Source organism: Panthera pardus, unplaced genomic scaffold (genome assembly GCF_024362965.1).
Source record: "Panthera pardus isolate Hobbes unplaced genomic scaffold, ASM2436296v1 HiC_scaffold_16, whole genome shotgun sequence".
Taxonomy (NCBI): domain Eukaryota; kingdom Metazoa; phylum Chordata; class Mammalia; order Carnivora; family Felidae; genus Panthera; species Panthera pardus.
Window position 1 is genome coordinate 111,014,326 of NW_026526721.1, and position 22,143 is coordinate 111,036,468.

The 22,143-nt window shown below is 36.7% G+C and overlaps 1 protein-coding gene across 13 annotated transcripts in view; it reads right to left on the reverse strand.

The window, feature by feature from the left end:
• The window catches only part of MBNL1 (muscleblind like splicing regulator 1), a 206,159-nt gene that overhangs the window by 145,509 nt on the left and 38,507 nt on the right, over positions 1-22,143 (reverse strand). For 3 of the 13 annotated variants that reach the window (XM_019439942.2, XM_019439907.2, XM_019439930.2), the window contains exon 1: positions 4,489-4,765. The exons of 4 other annotated variants lie outside the window; for them this stretch is intronic. In XM_019439942.2, the coding sequence (XP_019295487.1) occupies positions 4,489-4,662 (174 nt within the window). In that variant the 5' untranslated portion in view covers positions 4,663-4,765. Of the gene's footprint in view, positions 1-4,488; positions 4,767-22,143 lie in introns of those variants that run through there. 6 more of the 13 variants (XR_008422555.1, XR_008422554.1, XM_019439929.2 and 3 more) reach the window with 4 other exon arrangements.

A 22,143-nucleotide genomic window follows, 5' to 3' on the forward strand; every position in this document is an offset into this window, starting at 1 on the left:
ACATGATACGCATGGCTTCACACGTGATGCCTTATAGTTAGTTCATCTCCTAAGTTATAAGGGGAAACAAGATAGTCCTGTGTCAACCTGTCACTGAAAGACACTGAATATGTACCTACAGAGTTACATGTATACATAATCATCCATCCAAGTTTTTCATATCACATGGGAGATGCCATTAACAGAACAACAAACAGTAACAACAACAAAACGCTTAGTAAAAGTTACTCCAATTAGGAGCCTACTACATCAAAGTTTTGATTCAAGATTTGCAAATATCTGAAATTTGTCTGAACTTCGCAAAAATCACTTTGGCAGGATTATCAAGTAAGCCAATTTAAAAGATATGATGAAAAGACTATGCCAGGAACTTAGAGCAGCAGCAACACAGGCAGTTGGCACGTTGAAAATACACTGTGCTCACAATGGAGGACCTCCTAAAATATAACTATAAAAACCTTCAGGACCACTTTATAATGTCCAGTTATGCCACCCTGTCCCTGTGTGACCAACTAGACACTTGATTTGCCTTACTGGCTCTAAATTTTCCAGTTGCTCATTTACCTGGATGTTTACGTATTTGTATATCTCCTAATAGCTGAATTCAATTATTCTGCTAGGTCGTTAGAGGCTCTTTAAATGTGTTCACTCAGGATCCTTGATTCCATGCTGCTCTGCAGTGGAATCTGACCCCTGATGTGTCTACAACAAATCTGATTGGCTGTGCTACCTGTATACACAAACGTGTATAATAGTGAAATGAATCCTTAATTATCTTAAACTGCGTAATTTGATAAGAAAACAAGTGACTAAAGTTTTCAAAGGTAAAAAAAAAAAAAATTGCTAGATTTTCAGAAAATAGACGGTAAATATAAAGGTTACATAGCCCTTCCTCCAACACCTGAAAAATGGACGGACATTTGAAAAAGAATAATTCAGTAAGCAATAGTCATTTTGAGTTGATCACATGGTGAAAACATATTTTTGTGTTAGCATAAATTACTTGACATCACAATAAAATACATTCTGTAGAGTTTCTTTAAATCAACTACCTATGTTTTAGTTGAGCCATTATTACTGAACAAAATAGGTAACTTGCCAATTTACTGTTATTTGAATCATTTCTTAAATACAATATTCTAATGGCAGCTTTCAGGGTTGACATTTTTCTTTCAGTTTTTTTCTCTTTGGTATCCCTTTCACAAGTCATAAGGAAAAAAAAATCCTTTACAGCATAAAATAATCTCTTTTCAAATGTTCAGGGTGTCTGAAACAGCCAAAACACTCAAATCTACAGTGTGTAAGCAATCTAATTCTCAATCTGAATATATTCTTAGACTGTTGTAAATTGTTATTGCGAGTATAAAACCAAAATTAAGTTAGAACGATCAAGCGCTTAAAATATTGTTTAATTTATAAACTAACACACATTATTACAGCTTCTGCTCTCTTATTGTTACCATTCTATTCCCAACATACTTAATATATACATATATTCCTAATTATCATGTATTCTGACTTTACTTAGCAACACATCTATTATGACAAAGAATTCTGTTTTCATGTAGTAAATTTAATCTAATTACTTAAACTTTGAAATCAACAATACGCCACTGAAATACCATCAGCTAATTTTCTTCCTATTACCTTTAGTAATATGCCAACTTATTTCTTTTGCATAAATACTGTCTTGAACTGTTCAACTTCTGTTTTTAATGAAACAAATTCTCCTCTTCTAAGTAGAAGTCTGCTATGGACGTAAGTCACCTGGGAGCCTGGCCAAAGTCTGAAACAGCACAGCTGAAGGGTACAGCCATTTCACAGGGTCCTCTCAGAGAGTATTTGGTTTGCTTTCCTAACTTGCTAAAAATAGTAGATTACACAGGCTACCTCCATCTCACGGCTCAAGAAGTCACAAAAGGCTGGACTATGGATTGTAGACATACATACAACACATTTTATTAAAAAAGTGAGAATATTACATGTTTTCTAAATTCCTTCCATTTACTCTCCGAGACAACACAAATGATCTAGTGGTTATTGGCATGGAATTATGCTCCTAAGGCTTCCAAATTTCAGAACTTCAAGCACGAGTCATGGAGTTACCTTAACTGTTTTAAAATACGTTTTTGATCTATTTTAGTCACCAAATTGAATACAGCAAGACAGCTATCTAAAAGCCAGGACTCTAAATACTGTATTAAGAATCACAGAATGTGTTAGTTATAAATACGTGTCTACCAAAGGTGGGTTTGGAAACATGAATACTTAATTACATATTCAAAATGTGTTAAATGAATTCTTAATATAGTCATTTCACTAACATTTCAGGAGCTATTGTTCCTGCTATGAACCTCCACACAAAGTTGTGTTTATGTTTTTCCTCTTGTTCAAATCAAAATATTTTACCAAGTTTTAGACACTATAAATTAAATTTTAGTTTCTCATAGAAACAAAGAATGAGGACAAAGTTTGCATTGATTAGCTGCTATAATGCGTTCATTTCATAAGTAAATTTAAATCTTAAAATTACTTGCTATTAAAAAAAAAAAGTCCTTGATGTGGCAGTTGAATCTTGTTAACCACACAGCAATGCTGCCGTTTTACTCAAAGGGAGCCTGTTCTGTGTCCACAAGTGAGCAGCCACTAAAAAAATATTTTGAGATGGAAAAATAGCAACTGAATTTTAATGTTTCACAATGTTTCCAAATGCTGGGGAGGCAGGTCTTCTGTGAAACCACTCAATGTCACAGCCAAGTTTAATGTCCTTCATTTTGTAGCTACGAGTGCACCATCAACTGTCTGTAGGATTAAAAATTGGATTTACTAGTAATTGGGTCAAAACAGGGTTACTTATGGACACAGCTGGTTACCGACAAGGGTAATTAGCCCTTTGCCCCTCATTTTACGGGTCCCCGTCTCTAATTACACCTAAATTCAGTCAGCAGGAATTTAGGAATACATAGTCACAAAGGTACAAACCACTGTGCCCTTCATTGATGCCTTTCAAAGGAAAGAAAAAGGCCTCATGGTAATCTATAACTTCTGGCTTATTGATCTTTAGGACTATGACATTAACAATAATATAACACTATAAGATATCTTTGTTGTTGTGAATGCCTCCTTTGATATCCCACTCTGAAGAGAATATCCTTGAGTCTTTGGTGAAAACTTTAGCAAAGTAAGCAGCCCAACTGAGCCAAGAAGCAATTAACTGCAATAGACAACTCATAAGCTAACCCATATAACAAACACATCAGGGTGAGTTATGAGTTAACGTTTGGGTTGACTATATCAGTTAATTCACCCCATGTTATTAAAGAAAGCATTTTTATTACAATAGGAGGTTTTGTTTTGTTTTGTTTTATTTTGTTTTGTTTTGTTTGCAAAAGACAAGATGGATGTATGAAAGTTTTACTTCCCTACAGATGCAGAAATGATAGTGACTCCTGTCTCACAGGTTCAAAGAGTGAATTATACTGACACATTAGTATTCAAAGCCAATTCAATTAAAACCAAGTAAGTAGAAAGTACCCAGGGATCTTCACATTTCTAGTCTTGACCTTGCATGTCAGAATAAGGATACAATTATCATGCTACCTTTTAAAAAGCCCATTTTCAAACTTGACACCTGAACTACGAAGCAATGACATTTTTGAATGTCAAGATACACTAAAGTGGATCTCTCAGTACCATGGTGCCCACAAAAGCTTAACTTTTAATACTTCTAGCTGAGACAGTTACAAATTTTAAAATAATCAGGATCCAAAAAAAATGAACTAAGTTATTTTACATTAGAATTTTACAAACTAAAACAAAACAAAACAAAACAAGCCTCCAAATAATAGTACTTAAAAGTTTCCACTCATTTATAAAACTCAACATTCAACAAAGTTTATGCCTCAGATAGGGTACTATAGCAACAGCAGCAGAACCTTACTTCTATATTTTCCACAAAATGCATTGATTCTGGCTTTAAAATAATATGCTTATACAATAAAAAGGAGACCCATAATATTAAAATGTTAATATAAAAAGTCTATCCAAGTTTTACTGCCAGGAAATCTGTTCTTTTACAAAGGTAACAGCAACTTTACAAACAAGGAAAAACAAATCATCTTCATTCAGCTATTGCCATGGCCTTGTATAGACCATGCATATGCTAACACACATATTTATCTACATTTACTATTCCTATAGAAATCGACATTGCTATGACTAAGTTAAAAGTATGCGGACACTTTCTGTTTTAGAAAAACATCATTACATCAAAGGACTGATAAAGTTATTCATAACAAACAAAGTTTGGCCAGAGTTGGTGCCATTGCTTCTCAATAAAGTCCCCCACCCCAAAAGCATCCATAAGAAGACACCATAGAACTAAACTATTAACAAAGCAATCCATAATTCCAAACTCAGTGGACTATGTGTCCATATCCCCTTGATTCAATCATTGTGTATCCTTAAAATAATATAATATTTACTCACTTTCAATGAATCAAAGCAGGCGATTACTCGTCCATTTTCAACTTGGCAGCTTTTCGAAGGATGTGCAAATTTACATTCCGTGTCTGGCCGTGAGCAAGTCCCCCTTTGGAACTCTCTACATACTTCCAGTGTTAGCCATTTTGTGTCCCGAATTGGTGTGACACTAACAGCCATGTTTAGATTTTACAGGTAGTTAAATTTTGCAGTGAAACCAACAGACCCAGCCCCCCACAAAAAAATAAAAATAAAAATAAACCCAGCAACAACCAAAAAAAAAAAAAAAAAAAAAAAAAAAAAAACCACCAAAAAAAAAAAAAAAAACCTCAAAAAGCTGAACTGATAAGACTGTAAAAGGCTGATGAAAATGTCCCCTCCAAAATACTTTTTTCCCCACTCCCTGCTTTAAAAGTACATGGAAAACTGTGTTGTCAATATCAAGGAAAAGATCTCCCACTAGAAATTCACAGCATGAAACTGTTAATTCAAGAGGTTTTGGTTTACAGAGAAATACTAGAATCGTAAGTAGATGAACGTTTAAAAGTAGGGCCTCGGATCAGCCTTGTGCTCTCAGTAACCCCTTCCCAGTGCCAATTTGGAGCCCAAAATGCAAGCATGAAAACGTGGCAGACCCTTTGACACCGAATTTCCAAGCTGCTTTCAGCAAAGTTGTCTGAAAGGGAATCTCCTCACAGCTGAATTTGCAATGGAGTTTGGTGGTGCAATCGGTATTGATTAGTTTGGCATAGACAGATGCAGCAGTTTAGAGCAAATCGAGAAACTGATTTTTTTTTTCCTCCTTGATTTCCTGGCAGAAGAGATCTGACTTTTTCAGCAAACTTTTCTTTTAAAACTAAAGCAGCCTAGGGCAATGCCAGATACTTAGAGCTTTTGTCTTGATTATAAGTAGAAATGGGGGTGTCTGGGCTAGAAGTGGAGGGTGGATGTGCTGTCGTCACAGTCTAGCTGGCAGCAAGCAAGGCAAAAGCAGAGACTGCTCTAGAAGCGGGTCCAAGCAGCAGAGACGTCAGGAAAGGCACTTCTTAGTACCAACCTGTAGAAAAAAGAGATAGGTTAAGATTTACTAAGTAGCACTTCACTGATGTCCTACAGTATCACAACCTTGCCATGTGCTACCAGACTAAGTAATATTCAAGTCAGCTTCTCTCTCTCTCTGTCTCTCTCTGTCTCTCTCTGTCTCTCTTTTTCTGTCTCTTTCTCTCTCTCTCTCTCTCTCTCTCTCTCTCTCTCACACACACACACACACACACACACACACACACACACACACAATACTTACAGTGAGGCATATTGCAGCCAGCCATCGTAGATTTATTAAAAAAAGGGGCCGTTTCCCCTTGTGAAGCAATGCATGATAGAGAGATAACCAATCACAGATAGTGTTGCAGCAATATTCTGGGCAGAAAGCCAATAGTGTGGGTTGTCTTATGAAAGGTCGCGCCTGTCAGACGTTCATTACTATGCTATAAGCACAGAAAATGTCCATCAGATGTGACTTATTCCACTGCAAGAGGACGAGCATGTGGGTTTTGAATTTACCCAACATGCAGTTAGTGGACTAAACCATGTTAGTTTCAAAACAGCTTCCAAGACAAGTCCAAGCACTTGAAGATCATCGCCGGGGAATAAAAAGCAAGGTTTAAAAATTGCAGCTGACTTCCAAGCTGCTTTTCCCTCCGGCTCTGCGCAGGGACGGGCACTGAACAGCCTGCTCCTGCTGTCCTGACACGTGAATAAAAAAGGAAAGGGGTGTTTACAAATGGTACATTCTCCTGACCTATCCAATTCACTTCCTTCTAAAGCCCAAGTCCTGCCCCTCCACTGAAAGCAGCACTCATACTGTAAAACTATTCCATTCAGCCGGCAGACACTTTGTCAATATATCACAGGCGGGCGAGATAGGAACAAAAGCATCCTTTATTTGAACATTTTTTAAGCAGAAGCTGAGGTCATGTGGGGGAAAAAAGGAGTGTAGTGTTGTCAGTGTGTCTGGCAAATGTGAAGTCAACCTCAGGGGGGAGAGTGATTCCATCGCAGAAACATTAAATATTAAGTGAGCAATTTGATTTGGGCAGCGTGATGTACTTCAGAGGTACAGAAGAAGCCAGAGGTTGGGGGCTGGGGGATCCCCTGTTGCCTAATGATCTATGAACTGGGAAGTACAAGACTGCTCGTTATAGCAGGGTATTTTTGCTTTTAACAACTTACTTTCTTTTTCAGTCAGGATGGAAAAACTTTCAGAAAATGCTTAGTAGTTATAGAAACAAAACTACACGTTTCTTTTCCTTTTGAGTGTTACCAACAAAGGAAACAAAGCTTCAATAACTCCAAAAGTTTCACACTCCAAAGAGGCAATGGCACAATATAATAAATAGTGTTTGATCACACTTGCTTCTTCAAAGGCCAAATACGGTCAATTGGAAACTGGAATATAGAATATGAATGTAGAAACGTAGAACATATATATAGACAGATAGATATCTAGCAGAATTTTTAAAAATTTATTTTAGGATTAATATAGCCACTCTTAATACTAATTAAAAAAACAAAAACAAAAAAACAACAGATACCAGGTAGGTGAAATACTGTAGTAAGACTACAACTTTTGAGAAAAGTTCTAAAGAACCAACTCATACCAATGCTCAAGAAGTACTTTTGTTTTCAAAAAACTTTCTGGTTCTAATTTCTGGTTGTAGAAAAACAAAGTTGAGTCAGTCGTAAACTCAAAGATTCACCCACCCTTCTGGATCTTTGCTCCACATTCAGAATTTCTCAACTATTTTGGACCTTCAGCATGTACCCATCTGTGGTCAACAACCCCTGTTGTCTTTCCTGCTAAAATTTTCAAGCACTTCACCTGCAACCATACACCTCCTTTGGAAGCCAGCTAAGAGATCGCTTCCTCCAAGAAACTTCCAAAATGTCGCTTTATCCATCCCTGCCCACTCATCATTAACATGTCTTTTCTGAATTACTTTGGCATCCCTATACAGTGTGTTGTTTGCTTACATGTATGACCCACGAAACTATATGTTTCCCCAAACAGAAATAAACCCACTCACCTCATAACCCCAATGACCAGCACAGGGATGGAAAATGTATGGAGCTCCATAACTTGGGTAATTAAAGGACTGATTACTATATCTGTACTGGAATGACCTCTAGGGTACAAAAATATGCAAACACATGCATGAACAACCATATAAACACATGTGTAACACCACACATGAACACAAACACACACCTGAAAACACACACACACACACCCATCAGTGTCTCTATCAATTACTATATCGCAGGGTCACTTAGACCCTCCTGCTGTGTAGGAATCCTCCCCCAGCCCTGGACAGCTCCCTCTGACATTCCACAGGACAGCTTTTTGAAAACTTCAACACTTTCAAGCCCCTTCTCTTCCATATTCTGCTCACTAACAGCAGACAATGATCTTCCGTGAAACAAATATTTCATAGTCAAAACAGGAGCCCTTAGGCATGAACTCCCTGTCACCTTCCTGCCACCCATTTTTACACTATCTTTCTGCATCTTTCTTTTGGTCTCCCAGTTGTCCCTCCCCTTGCACACGGTCAGGCTTCCACCTTCACTCGTTCCTTCTCAAAACATCTTTCTCTTCACATTCCTTCTTCTACCTTCGAATGACCTGCCTTACCTCAACTCTTTCTCTCGGTCCTCAACATGCTGAAGTAGCTCCAAAATAGAGGAGGTGGCAGGGAAGGAGAAAGGGACCCCGCCTAGCTATGCATCCTCCCCTCCCTAATACTCTTAATCAGCTGTTCCCAGACCAAGGGCTAAAGAGCCATCTACACATGCCGTTCTTCTGCTTCTTCCGTTTTGAATCTGTATCACTGTGACCTCCACACTCATTACTTTACTGTTAAGCAATGGCCGACAAAACTCCAAGTGAAGCCAAATCCAAAGACTATGCTAGTCTTTATCTTTACTTGACCTCCACCAGCTCCCTGTTAAAGGTTTCCTCTCGTCTTGAACTGACACATTCTGTCCTTTTGGTTTCTCTCACTGCTGCCCCTCTAGTATCTTCCCACATAGAAAGGAGCTGCCAGGAGCTGGGGAAGGTTCTTGGCACATGCCATGCTGTTGTGGGCTCCTGGGACTTGTTACGTGCTAGCCCTTTGTTTGGTTTGACAGGTACGTCCTCACCCCTTCAACCTGGTAAATCTCTTCTCCTTGTTTAAGCTGCTATTCAAATATCACCTTCTCTCTAAGGCTGGGCCAACTATGCCAAACATTGTTCCATCTCAGGATATTCCCAGTACTTTTTATCTCCTGGTGCTTTTACCCCCAAAGTTATAAATTCCCTGACAACAGGATCTATCGCCATTTTTTTTTTATCCCAGTTCCTGGAATATAATAGTTGTGTTTAAAATATTTGATAAATGAATATTTTATTCAAATTGACAGAACAGACATGTATATAAAGGACATGTCCCGAACAGCAAGGAAATATTTCGTCATAATCTATGGGGACCAAACAACATGAGAAAGGATAATGGTACCCTCAGAAATACCTTCGCTGGTTGGTGGTTATGTCTAAAGACAACCACAGAATCAATTTCTAAAGCTGATTATTTTTCCTTTTTGATATGTTACAGGCTTAATCTCACGCATAAAATATCCTTTAATTAAAATGCTTGCAAATGGGTATTCTGGATATTTTTATTTTCTGTAGCAGAGATACTCTAGTCACTTCAAAAAGGGTTATCAACAGAATTACAGATATATACGTATTGGTAAACTGAAAATACTACTTACTTGTAAAATATATAGGCAAATGTGATAATCAAAGTGTTTACAGTTATCTAGGCACAGAGCCCGAGCAATCAAAATGGACACCAACCTTTATGCATTATTAGTGTAGCTGCACCTGCCAATGTGGGTTCCAGTCCTTGATACAGACCACCAGGGGGTAATGACCTGAGATTATACCTAAATTGCTGATATCAGATTATGGTCTTGTACTCTTTCTCTTTATTCAAACAGAAGGGTTTCAGGGAAGACTGGAAATCTTCATAACTGAAGGTTTTGGTAAATTAAGATGGTATAGGATTTGGATCAATACTAAATTTCCAAAACACTGTTTCAACTAATAATGGATTTTTATTCTATAGAGAGAGACAATGTTTAAAAGTATGTGGGTGATGTCCAGATTGTGAGAATTATTACAAACATGTTTGCTCTAAAAATGTGTTGTTTGTAAATAATTACTGAAGAAAATATTTCTCCGGTAAAGATATTTACTAACAGATAAATTGCTTCTGAGGTAAATTTATGACCTATATTTCGACATATTATAATAAACTTCCCTGAACAAAAAAAAAAAAGATTGGAGAATAGTTTTACTGTAAGAATCAAACTTTTTAAAAACCTACATAATAAGCCCTCTTATACCAAATGATCAAATCCCTAACACTAAAGAGCTCCTCATTATGCAACACGTCCTACAAATAAGTATATTCTGCCATAAGAACCAAGAACAGTGCACTCTCCTTGAGTGATTATCAGAAATCACATATACTTTCTACTTTAAGTTATGAAGGGGGAAATAGAATAGAAAGGAAAAGAAGAAAATATAAAGATAGAGGAAAGGAAGCTAAGAAAAGGACCAAGGATAAAGTAAAAAAGTGCGGGAAATTAGTAATAATGAATCTCACAGCAACTGATGCATATTAGCATTAAAAAACTGACAGCGGATGGCTTCATATAAATATCTATTTACGGGTTGCATACATACTGCAATAGAGGATAAGCAGACACAAGGCATGAGTATGAAATTCTGTTTTGGAGAACTGGATGGCCTCTATGAGCATGGTTAAATTTCTTAGTCATATATGTATAATAATCATTTCAGTTCTTCAGAACCAAATATAGGCACTTCGGTCCTACTGCATCCCAGACTAGTTAGCTGGGAATTTGGGGGACTTTTTTCATAAGCTTTTGATTTTGAAACAGCTTACATATTGAGGAAGTTAACAGAGTAATTACTTGAGGGTTTGTTTTTTTTAATTTATTAAGACAGCTTTAATCTAACTGGAAAAGATAGCCAACTTCATCATCTAATGTTCGAAGGTGACAAGAAGCGGCCCCTTGCCCCAAACCATAACTCCCCACCCCACCCCCACCCCAGGATCACTGATGTCAACAAGTCCATAATTAGCAATGCGTTACTTCAGGGAATTAACTCCTGGTACAATTTTGCCCAGGGCTTGCCCCAAATATTAACAGAGATTTCAGTATACAAACCAACTAATCATTTCAGGAAGCTGTACAGCCATTTCTCTACTCATTAAGGTACTAAATAGAGTAACAAGGCCATTAAGTTATTACATGGGGAAAACTATGGTCCGAATGGGTTAATGCAGTCTTCAGCAGTATTCAACTCCATATAACAAAAAGCTGAGATCAGTGTTTCTCAGCAAGGGGTAAGCACAGTACTGGTAGCACCCATGGCAATTTTAAGTGATGCAGAAACAACATAATTTTAATAGATGCATCAGAATGCAAAAACTAGTTCATGAGCCTGTGATTACATGCGTATCATAACTTAGAAAGAAGCTAACATTTAATATAGTAATTTACGAGACTATTATAAAAAAAGCTTAAGTAAATATATTGACAACATCATGAAAGAGATACGCAAATAACTGAAGTTTTAGAAACACTGCCGAGAAAAAAGGTAACTTTCAACCACACATCCTCTGGAATGGCATGCCTACTGTCAAGACGGTCTGCCAGTCTGACATTGCACGGGCTTAGGGTCACAAAGAAAGGGAAGTTTACTAACTCAAATAAGTCATCTACTGTCTGTCAAAGCATTCCTTTAAAATTCTAGTGGGCTCGGGGCACCTGGGTGGCTCAGGCAGCTGAGTGTGGAACTTTTGACTTCAGTCAGGTCATGATCCCAGGGTCATGGGATCAAGCCCAGTGTCAAGCTCTATGCTGAGCATAGTGCCTAAGATTCTTTCCCTGTCTCCCCTCTGCCCCCTCCCTGCTAGTGCACAGGTGTGCCTTCCCTCTCTCTCCCTCCCTCCCTCCCTCTCTCTCTCTCTCTTCCCCTCTCAAAAATAAATAAACAAATAAAATTCCGATAGGCTCAATTCCCTAATCATCAAGTGGTCCCTTACCAGAAGGATAATGAAGGAGTGCTGGTTAGGAAACACACTATTGCCAAAGATTAGAATTTCAAAAGCAACTCGCTAAACTGCCTCAAATTAGGAAATGATTATTGTCCCTTCTGCATTTTATATATAAGACCACCAAATAAAACAGGAAGCCTCTGTGCAATTAAAAAGCAAACTTTGATTCGATTCCCGTTTCAGGCAAAATTTTTAAAAAAATGAAAAGGCTTAAGATCATCAGAAGATACATATTACAACAGTGGGCTGTACTTTGTGTACATGGTCACTAGCTTCATACCTAATTAGATCCTCATCCAGTCCTTACTACAAAGTTATCTTCCTGGAAGCTTTTGCAGCCACTATCAATTTAAGTCACTATCAAAACTTCCCTGCTTCTCAACACAAGCCCAGACTTGCCAGATCTTTGCCTTGCCTTATTTTTCTTCATAGCACTTGTCAGTATTTGGTGTAATATTACGTGCCTATCTTTCTATTTGCTTATCTTCTACCTTTGCATTAAAATCTAAGCTCCACAAGAGCAGGCAGTTGTCAAGCCAGTCCTCCCCTAAATAGCCGGCACCAAAACAGTGCCTGGCTCAGAAGCCAGCAACCTACGGGGACACTAGTTTACAACTATGATCTACAAAGTTACAATGCCCATTTGATACATTGGCAATGTCACCTTTATAACTGAATGAAACCAGCCTCAAACTCCACTCACTGGAAAGAAAACATCAGGCAGTGAAGTTAACACAAAACTGTATTCATATACCTCCTCAATTATGAACTTGATGGAAGATATTCTTACCCACAGAATAATCTGAAACAGTTACATGTGGCTTTGCAAATTTAAAACACGTAAATAATTTATCTGTGAATTTCTGACAGAATCAGTTTTCAGTTCTGGCAAAAGAAGAGAAAATCTGCATTTTGTTCCTGATGATATTCAAACAGGCAGTCTTTTAACATTTCCCTCTATTCTACAAGAAAGTGTAATGACATAACACTACAAATGCCTCTCCACAACGGTTCTTCAGGAAAAAACACTAAGCCTATTTAGTGTTTTGCTTACTCTACATATCACACAAAAAAGTCATCTTGTTAGCCTTAGGTAGTCATTTCTGATCTGTCCCTATCATTTAATATCTCAAAATAATAAACAGGAAATCAGAACACAAACTACAAGAAAATTAATAATGCTGGTATGTGCTCAGGAGCTAAACAGTAGAAAAAACAAATCTTACCATCCTGGCAATTTTCAGGAAGAATGGTACATTGACTCAACTGGAATCTATCAATGTGAAATTAACCTGACAAAACTGGGAATGCCAAAAACTGATATTGTTATTCCCCCTGCAATGCCGTAATTACAAACTTTAATTCTAAAGTTTATTCAGATGAGTTATATTTATCTGACATAGTAACTGCGGGCCAAAATCTTAGTTTTAAATTTTTAACATCTTTTGAGTAACATCACCTAGTTTCTTAAAAGACTGGTGGTACCTCTGCCTAAGACATTTTTAAATGTGACCTTCGCTGCATGAGAAATGGTAGCCAATTCATCTATAGGGTACCCTAACAGTGTTACTGCACAACTCAAAACTAACTATGAAGGTGATTAAGGAGAAAGCTGAGGAAATACCTCCCATGGCTCCCTGTACATCAGTGACAACTGTTGCGTGTGCACCTCCTCGTCCTACTGTCCCAACCTTCCTTGCAGGGCAAAACTCATTCTTACAACTGGTGGCCATTAAGGTCTTCTCTATAATTAACCTGCGCCTGTTTTCCATTTGAGCAAGCTCAATTATTTGAGCTAAATTATAAAATCAACATGAGAAGAAATGATAAATTGCATACACACACACACACACACACACACACACACACACACACACACATATATATGGTATATAAGGAGTGTTGGTTAGGATAGACACTATTGCCCAAGATTAGGATTCCAAAAGCAATTCGCTACACTACACCCTAATTAGGAAAAAAAAGATTGTACACACACACACACACACACACACACACACACACAGAGGGAGAGAGGGGGGGAGAGAGAGAGAATATATATACACAGAGAGAGACAGAGAGAGTGTGTGTGTGTATATATATGTGTGTGTGTGTGTATATATGTATACATATATATATACACACACACACACACATATATATATATATACACACACACACTCTCTCTGTCTCTCTCTCTCTCTCATATATATATATATATATCTGTCTCTCTCTCATATATATATATACATATATATATGTGTATACATGTATACATATATATGTATACATATATATATGTATATGTATGTATACACACACACACACACACACACACACATATATATATATGGAGAGACAGAGATAAAGAGAGAACCAAAAATAAACTATACCTATTAGAACCCTTAATCATAGTTGTCACACTTTCCAGAATTTTTAAAATCTTAATGTGGCAATAGCTCTCAATACTATCAAGTATATCTGAGTACAAAAGCTTCACCTTATCAGATAAATCTTGAATTTCCAGGTAAGTCTGATTTAAAACCTAACATAGTGGCCTCAATCCGGGAAATTTCACCGACTTATTTCTACTGAAGACTACCCAAAATACATTGCTTAATTATTAATCATTCTGAGAAAATTAAATAAAATGTATGTTTATAGAGACATCTAAAATAATTATTCTTCAGACTATAATGAATGAAACCAATTATAAATATACTCTGGTATTACATGAGTGTATCCAATTAAATGAATTACTGGACTTCTCATGACACAACACAATACATAAATATCTCCTTTCTATTTCATCAGCAAAACTCCCTATCATTTTATGAATGTATCTCTTATTGCAAAGTTTGCAAATACTCAAGCCATAAAGGTTTAATATTATCATCCTATGGATTTTTCTATTGATTTCTATTGACCTTAAAAATTGCCTTGTATACAAATAATCTCAAGTTTACTCTTAATAATATACCAATGTTAAATGCATTTATTCTGAGTAACAATAAAATATGAGAATCTGTTTAACTTGAGTTTTTTAAAAAAAAAATCACAAATTCACACAAACATACAGATAAGAATTGTATTTGCCTTAATTAATAGGGAGTCAAGATCCAGTTGTTTTTCCCTGATTTAAAGGAGGAAGACATGTGACAAAACGAGTTTATGCACTGACAACTCATATTTTCACTGCAATGTAGCTTAAGTATCATTTGAGAAAGGTTCCATATAACTTACAACCTTGACTAGGTCTGAGATAAGCATAACCACAAATTATGCTCATATTACTGTGATGGCTATGTAATAATCCAGAGCTTCATACTGTATTTTGTAGAAGCCTAGAACTCCAAAGGCAGCTCCCAGCTCCATAGTTCTTTAAAAGAGACAGGTAATAGGCAGGCATATTTTGTTCATGCCTATCTCAACATTTTTCATAAGGCTTCATTTACAAAATTTTTTATTTGAATGTAGGTGACACACAACATTACATGAGTTTCAAATGTACAACATAGTGATTCGACAAGTTTATACATTATACTATGTTCACCAAAGCATAGCTACCATCTGTCACCATACAATGCTATCATATCACTGACTGTATTCCCTATACTTTTATTCCCATGAATTACTCATTCCTTAACTGGCGGCCTGTGTCTCCCACTCCCATTTACCCATTTGGCCCATCTTCCTACTCCCTCCCCTTGGGCAACCATCAGTTTGTTCTCTGTATTTATAGGTCTGACACTGCTTTTTGTTTGTTTATTCATTTGTTTTCTTAGATTCCACATGTGAGTGAAATCATATGGTATTTGTCTTTCTCAGTCTGACTTACTTCACATAGGATAGTAACATCCCTCTAAGGTCCATCCATGTTGCTGCAAATGGCAAGGCCTCATCCTTTTTATGGCCTTGTAATATTCCTGTGTGTGTGTGTGTGTGTGTGTGTGTACGCACCCATGTGCGCAAACATATATGTGTATAAATACACCAACTTTTGTAAAAAAGAGAAACACACTGAGAATCTAGAAATCTGAAAACATAAGGTTAGCTGGATAAGAAGGTAATTTGTTTCCATGATATCTGCTTTTACATCTATATATACATTGCTTACCACACCTCTGTGTCACTCAATGTCCTTGAATTTGTCACATATTTAAGAACTTAAATCTCATTAAATATGCATCAAATGATAACGCAGACCTAGAATCTCTTGAGTCACTCACTCACAGGAACTTTTGCAGACATACATGAAAATGTCATGTCCTCGTGGAATTGATATTCAGAAAGAGATGTCCAATAAAGTAAAAACGTATCGTGTGCTGTGATTAGGACTATGAAAATCAAGGATTGTCATTTTAGAACTGTAAAGACTGAGGAGCAAATTAAAATTTGAACCAGATACTGTTTAAATTTTGAGCCTCTTTTCTCCCTCCATACTTAGACTTCCATACCTCTAGTGACTACAATAATCTAAATTATTTCAAAGTCATATAACAATTTGCACTCATAACTATGGTTCTGCTTTTTTTGACATCCTGAGACGTATGGTATAAATTATAAGGCTGTTCTCCATATAGAGATAGATGTTACTAAATAATGGAAGAGATAGTAAAATGCAAATTAAAATGGTGTACAAAAATCTCTAGCAAGTAATTTACATGAATCATATACATCAAGTCTGTCTTCCCTCCCTCCCTTCCTTCCTTCCATTGATTTTAGACATTGCTAAATGAATGCATATTCAATTGTAATAAATTTAAACCATACAGAAGGGTTTTATTGAATGTCCAACTGAATTCCCCCCCACCTTGCTCCGTTGCCAAATCAGACCCCCTATTATCCCAAAGGTAACCACTATTATTGGTATGGTATACCTAGTCCTTCATGCATTCACATACAGACATACACATCTACACACACACACACACACACACACACACACACAGTTTATCGTTTTTACAGAAGTAACACATACTAAGCATATTGTTCTGAGGCTTGCTTTCCATGATATACGATAATGACTTTTCTTTGTCAACACACACGTCGATGTAAGTACTTTTTAACAACTATGTACTGCTCCACTCTATGTCCATTCTTTAATAGCAGCCACCTAAGTTAATGCTCATTTTTCACAAGCAATGCTGCAATGTATGTATAAAGCTATTCTTAGGTTTTGAGCGGCTTTAATAACATACTTAGAACATAATGTATATGCATATATTAACTCTGAAAAACAAATTCCGTCCAAGAAAACGTTTCCCAGTATGTACTTATACCAACAACGAACATTGCGTTTCTATATTGCTTACTCCCTAAATCTAGTCCTTAAAAAGATACAACCCCTAAATCTAGATTGTAAATTTCTATAGTGGGAATACGGCAAAGGTATGACTGGTCTTTTCTCCTACAAATAGAACTTAAAGCCTTGTCTTTTTATTTTGCAAAATATTTCCAACTGTTAGCCCTTCGATGGCAGCTAATCAATGAGACATTTGTAAAATCAGTTTTTCAACTCCCATTATTTCAAAATAAACCATTTCATTGCTAAAACAATTATAACGTTTATATTTTGCAATTATTTGCTAAAGAACAAGGACTGGGAGTCTGAATGTTTGGGTTGACAGGAGTATCGAAACGGACAATATATAGTTTACCACTCTTTTCTTATTAATAGAAACAAACGTGTAGTTAGAAGAGTCTGCAAGGCATGTTATATTTGGACAATCACTGACAGCACAATGTCATGTGATTAAGGGAATGCTTTTTGGTTTTTTTACACATTATTTCTACAAATGTCAGAAATATCCTGCTCCCCCCTCTCCTTTTTTAGACACGAACTGACTAAAGGAAATGGTTTCTGACAACTTCTATAAATAAGGCAAGGCATTATCCAACTAGCTAAGGCACAATAGAACTCTGGTGAACTCATGTAGGCCTAAACACAGTTTCCCGTGTGGTCATTTCCCCAGAGGTTGGCATGCCTCATGTAGTAATTTCTGACCCTGGATCAGACTGTTCTCCTGAAGTGCCACGACCATGCAATTAAAACGAACAAGGTAAGTATATACTCCTGCATGATTTTGCCAATGGACAAAGGTCCTGTTAGATAATCAAACATTCTCCCCTCACTTTGCCTTCCTCAAACTCTTCCCCAGTTGTTAAATAACAGCTTCCAGGATAAAGAAGATGTAAGATGGCTCGCTGGCAAAATGTAGGCATTTCCAGTGCTTTTATTCCTTTGACAATGTGATTTTACCACGGTGTCAGAGTATACATAATTGTCACACTTCTCATATGAGATCAAAGAATTTAATGTTAGGATTTTGTACTTTCAAAAAGAGCATATGTACTGAACACACTATCAACAAGCTAATGTGGCAGCTGAGGTTTGGTTCCTTTGCTAAATAGAAAAAGGACACACGTTTCTCAGGTACTTTAATTGCCCATAAGGTTCTATACATCCCAAAAAAAGCTGTAACACATGAGGAAATCTGAAGAGCCGACTACACCCTTCTAATAAGATCATGATTAAAGTTGCATGTGTTTCTGTCAGCAGCCTGTGCACTTAAAAAGCAATGACCACCTTTCCATGGGAAAGCACAACGCGCTGACAGCTGCTAATAAACTCAGAACTGCCAACATTTGTTACCAGCAACACCTTCTTTTCCTGGGATTCTGATGCTCCAGAAAGATTCACTATCTGAATCAGTCACCTGGGGGTAACTGCTATAAATATATATTCCTAGGACCTACCCTAGACGTACTAAGGAGAAAGACCAGGAATCTACCTTTTACTTTACTTTACTTATTTATTAACTTAATTAATTAATGTATTTATTTTTGAGAGAGCGAGTGAGCAGAGGGGCAGAGGGAGAGAGAAAGAGAATCCCAAGCAGTCTTGTGCTGTCAGCGCACAGCCCGATATGGGGTTCCATCTCATGACAGTGAGATCATGAACTGAGCTGAAATCATGAGTCAGACACTAAACTGACTGAACACCCAAGAACTCCAGTAATCTACATTCTAACTGAACTCCTTCAGGTTATTCTTAATGTCATAAAATTTTGGCAATTATAATCAACTGAAGCTAAAATATTACTTCCACCAAAGACTGTTTACTACCTTTGTACTAAATAATTTCCTTAAAGCTCAGAGTATCTGCCTGGAAAAAGATAGATTGAGATTTGATAACATGCTTTTTGAATATATTCTGTCAACTACTTCAGAAAGCTGACCTACCTGCAAAATGTTATACCAAAAAAAAAAAAAAATCCTGTTGTATTCATTTTTTAAAATACTATTTTAAATCAGGCACCATACATGCTCCTCAACATCATTCTAAGATACTATTCACCATATCCCACCACTCGTCATGTCTCAAAGCACTTACGTTTTTTAATCCTGTTTCAATAGTTCACTCCGAGTACGCAAAAGCTACTTGGCTTATAAAAAATTCTCCCCAGTATATCTGAAGGAATACATTGGATACATTTAAAGAGGAATCATGTAGCAATCTTAAAACTTCCTATGGTTCCATCATTTAGATGTCAAACCATTACATATAAACACACACATGCTAAATTCTTTAAAGATAGTAATATTTAGATTCCTTATTTTTTATTTATAAGAATAATTTAGAATAGCAAAATTATTTTGCAAAAAGATTTTTAAAAATTAAGCACCTATTCTATCACTGCACTATAAGATTAACTGTTAATAGTATATAGATAAATGTGAAATGAGGATTAATATATGAATAGGTTTGTGTGTGTGTGTGTGTGTGTGTGTGTGTGTGTGTCTGTGTGTGTGTGTGTATCCAAAGAGTATGGAAATTTTTTTATCCGGGAATCAGTCAAATCATTTTCTTTGTATGTAACGAAATACTAGCTCTTAATTTAAAGTGAGGGAAAAACGTGGTACTAAAGTTAATAGGAGGAAAAAGAAATTCTTTAATCTTCTTGCAATAAGAACCACTTTACTTTGGATAAAACTACAAGCTGTGCTCCTTTGGTAAGTAATAACCCTTGAAGAGATGAACTTTTGAGAAGTTGGCTTATGCTACATTTCTTTTTGATTTACATATAAAATCTGCAAGGTATTCATCTGATTCTTTAAGCAAGTTTCTGCTGGAAGAGCCATGTAGAAAAATTTACTGCCCCCACCCCAGAATTCGTAACATTCTCTTATTGTACAAGAGAGCAAATATTTTATATATTGGTATACAATTTATTTTTGTCTGGCTTTTGCCATTTGATCAACACAACTCTAAGAAATGGTGATATTACCTTGCCCGTTTGTGAACAAATAGATTGAAGCTTGTATGGTTAAGTGACTGACTCACCAAAGTCCCCTAAGCCAATTAAATGGAAGAATTGGGACCCCAAATCACATCTTTTGATTCCAGATTTAAAACTGCATTCACAACACATGCTAGCAATTTAAAATCAAGCTTTGTGGAAATGATAATGACTGTGAATATAACAGGAACAGAGAGAGACCGGGACTGGAGAGGGATATGGCAGAGCAGTCACGACTGCATCACCTGTGGTTTGTGCTAGTATTTAGGTGGAGAAAGCCTTGCATACAGATTTTGAAGGAGATAACATGGTCCCTTACAGAGTGGAGACATGGATGCTATTGTCCTTGCATGTGCATGGGGTATGCACCAAACACTAATAATGCACACTTAGGGACGTGAAAATTATAAACCACGTCTATCAGCTTCTTCTTAAGTCTGTTAATCAATTTTAATCTAGTAATTAATACATTACAGGGTTGTAAGTGCTCAGTAACTGATTTGAAGTTAATTGTTGAGGAAGAGGCCTTTGAGCATGATTTTATTCTTATTTGTCTGCCCTCTGAGCAAGAAGAGCCTACATTTTCTTCAGAGCTTTCATTAGAAGAACTTAAAACATATTAGCAGAAACCTTCCATATAAGTAAAATGAAATGCTGCTCTAAGTATAAAACTGAGTATGTGCTAAGCAAGTATGCATATAGTCAGGCTGATCTATATCAACTACTAAAACAGTGTTTGAAAACCAGTGAAGGGGATAGAATAACTGTCTAAAACACTTCTAAGCCATGTAGAGTCAGATAGATTTTTTTGACAGCTGTTGAAATCATAGAAAAGTATACTAGAGAAAAAGTGCTGAGGGTTTGAAATGGCATTAATGATATGTTTCTTTCACATGTAACAAACCTGTTCTGTATTATATTAGTTACCTTACAGCACAGAGAAATGGTAATTATTAAGTTGCTTTCTAATCTGAGAGTACCAAGTCAAAGCAATTAAGAAGTTGCTTATTTATTTTTTTAAACATTTATTCATTTATTTATTTTTAGTTCTCTTTTTTTTCTTCTCTACTATCCTGGAAACAGAAATGTTTTCCCTAAAGAAATCCAAATACATCTGACACGTATAATAATCTTATTAAATGAATAAATATATTCATCAAAAATAAACAATACCTAGATAAAATTATATCTATGTATTGATTATATGAACAGTTTATCGACGACCTTCTATATGTAACCTAGACACAGAGGTAATACATGGACCCAGCTATGAAGAGTTTACTGCTTAATGGGGAACATGAAACAAACACACAAATAACTATACATTAAAAAAAAAAAAAAGAAAGTGAAAAGTACACAGCAGAGATAACAATAAAGCCTGGTGAGTTAAAGGAGAGAGGGGTCAGGGGTGGTTTGGTGATAAGAAAGACATCTGTGATGGAAAGACAGGAGGAGGAGTCTCATTGGGTTAGAGACAAAAAGGAAGGGCAATCCAGACTGCAGGAACAGACAGAGCAAAGACAGGGCCATGGGAAGGCCCAGAACACCAACACTGGGGGAAGTGGTCTATATGCAGCGCCCATGTGCAACGGGCCTGGCAGGAGATAAAGCTGCATTTGGGGACTGGAACCAAATCAGTGAGGGCCTTGAAGGCCAGGCTGCAGAATTTGGCCTTCGCTTCTTAGTTAATTGGAATTCATCCATTCCAAGATTTCACCCAAGGATAGAGTCGGAATATTTAGCTAACTACTCTAAGGGCTAAGAATAAGGCTGCACACCGGGACACGACAAGATCTTATTAAATAAACTCGGGATTCTTCTACTTCCTCAAGCTTCTGCTTCGGTTGCCAGCAAGCTGAGAGATAAATTTAGTGCTCAATTTCATCTCAAGCACTTGGTTCATCTCTTTTCCTTCTAATTGATTTGTTATGTCTCTCGTTTACAGTCCTATTTTATGCGCGCTTTACTGTTGTAAGCCGACTCACATCCCTTTTTGATGGAGCATGCGTCACACATAAATACAATTAAAGTAACGTTTGCCCTGCTACCAGGTAAGGTTGTAGATGTACTTTTAAGGTTAAAAGTTTCAGAAGAGAAAGGAGAAGTTAAAACTCGCCATCAAGCATAGCTCACGCTTCTAAAAATATTTCAATGAAAGATGGCCACCT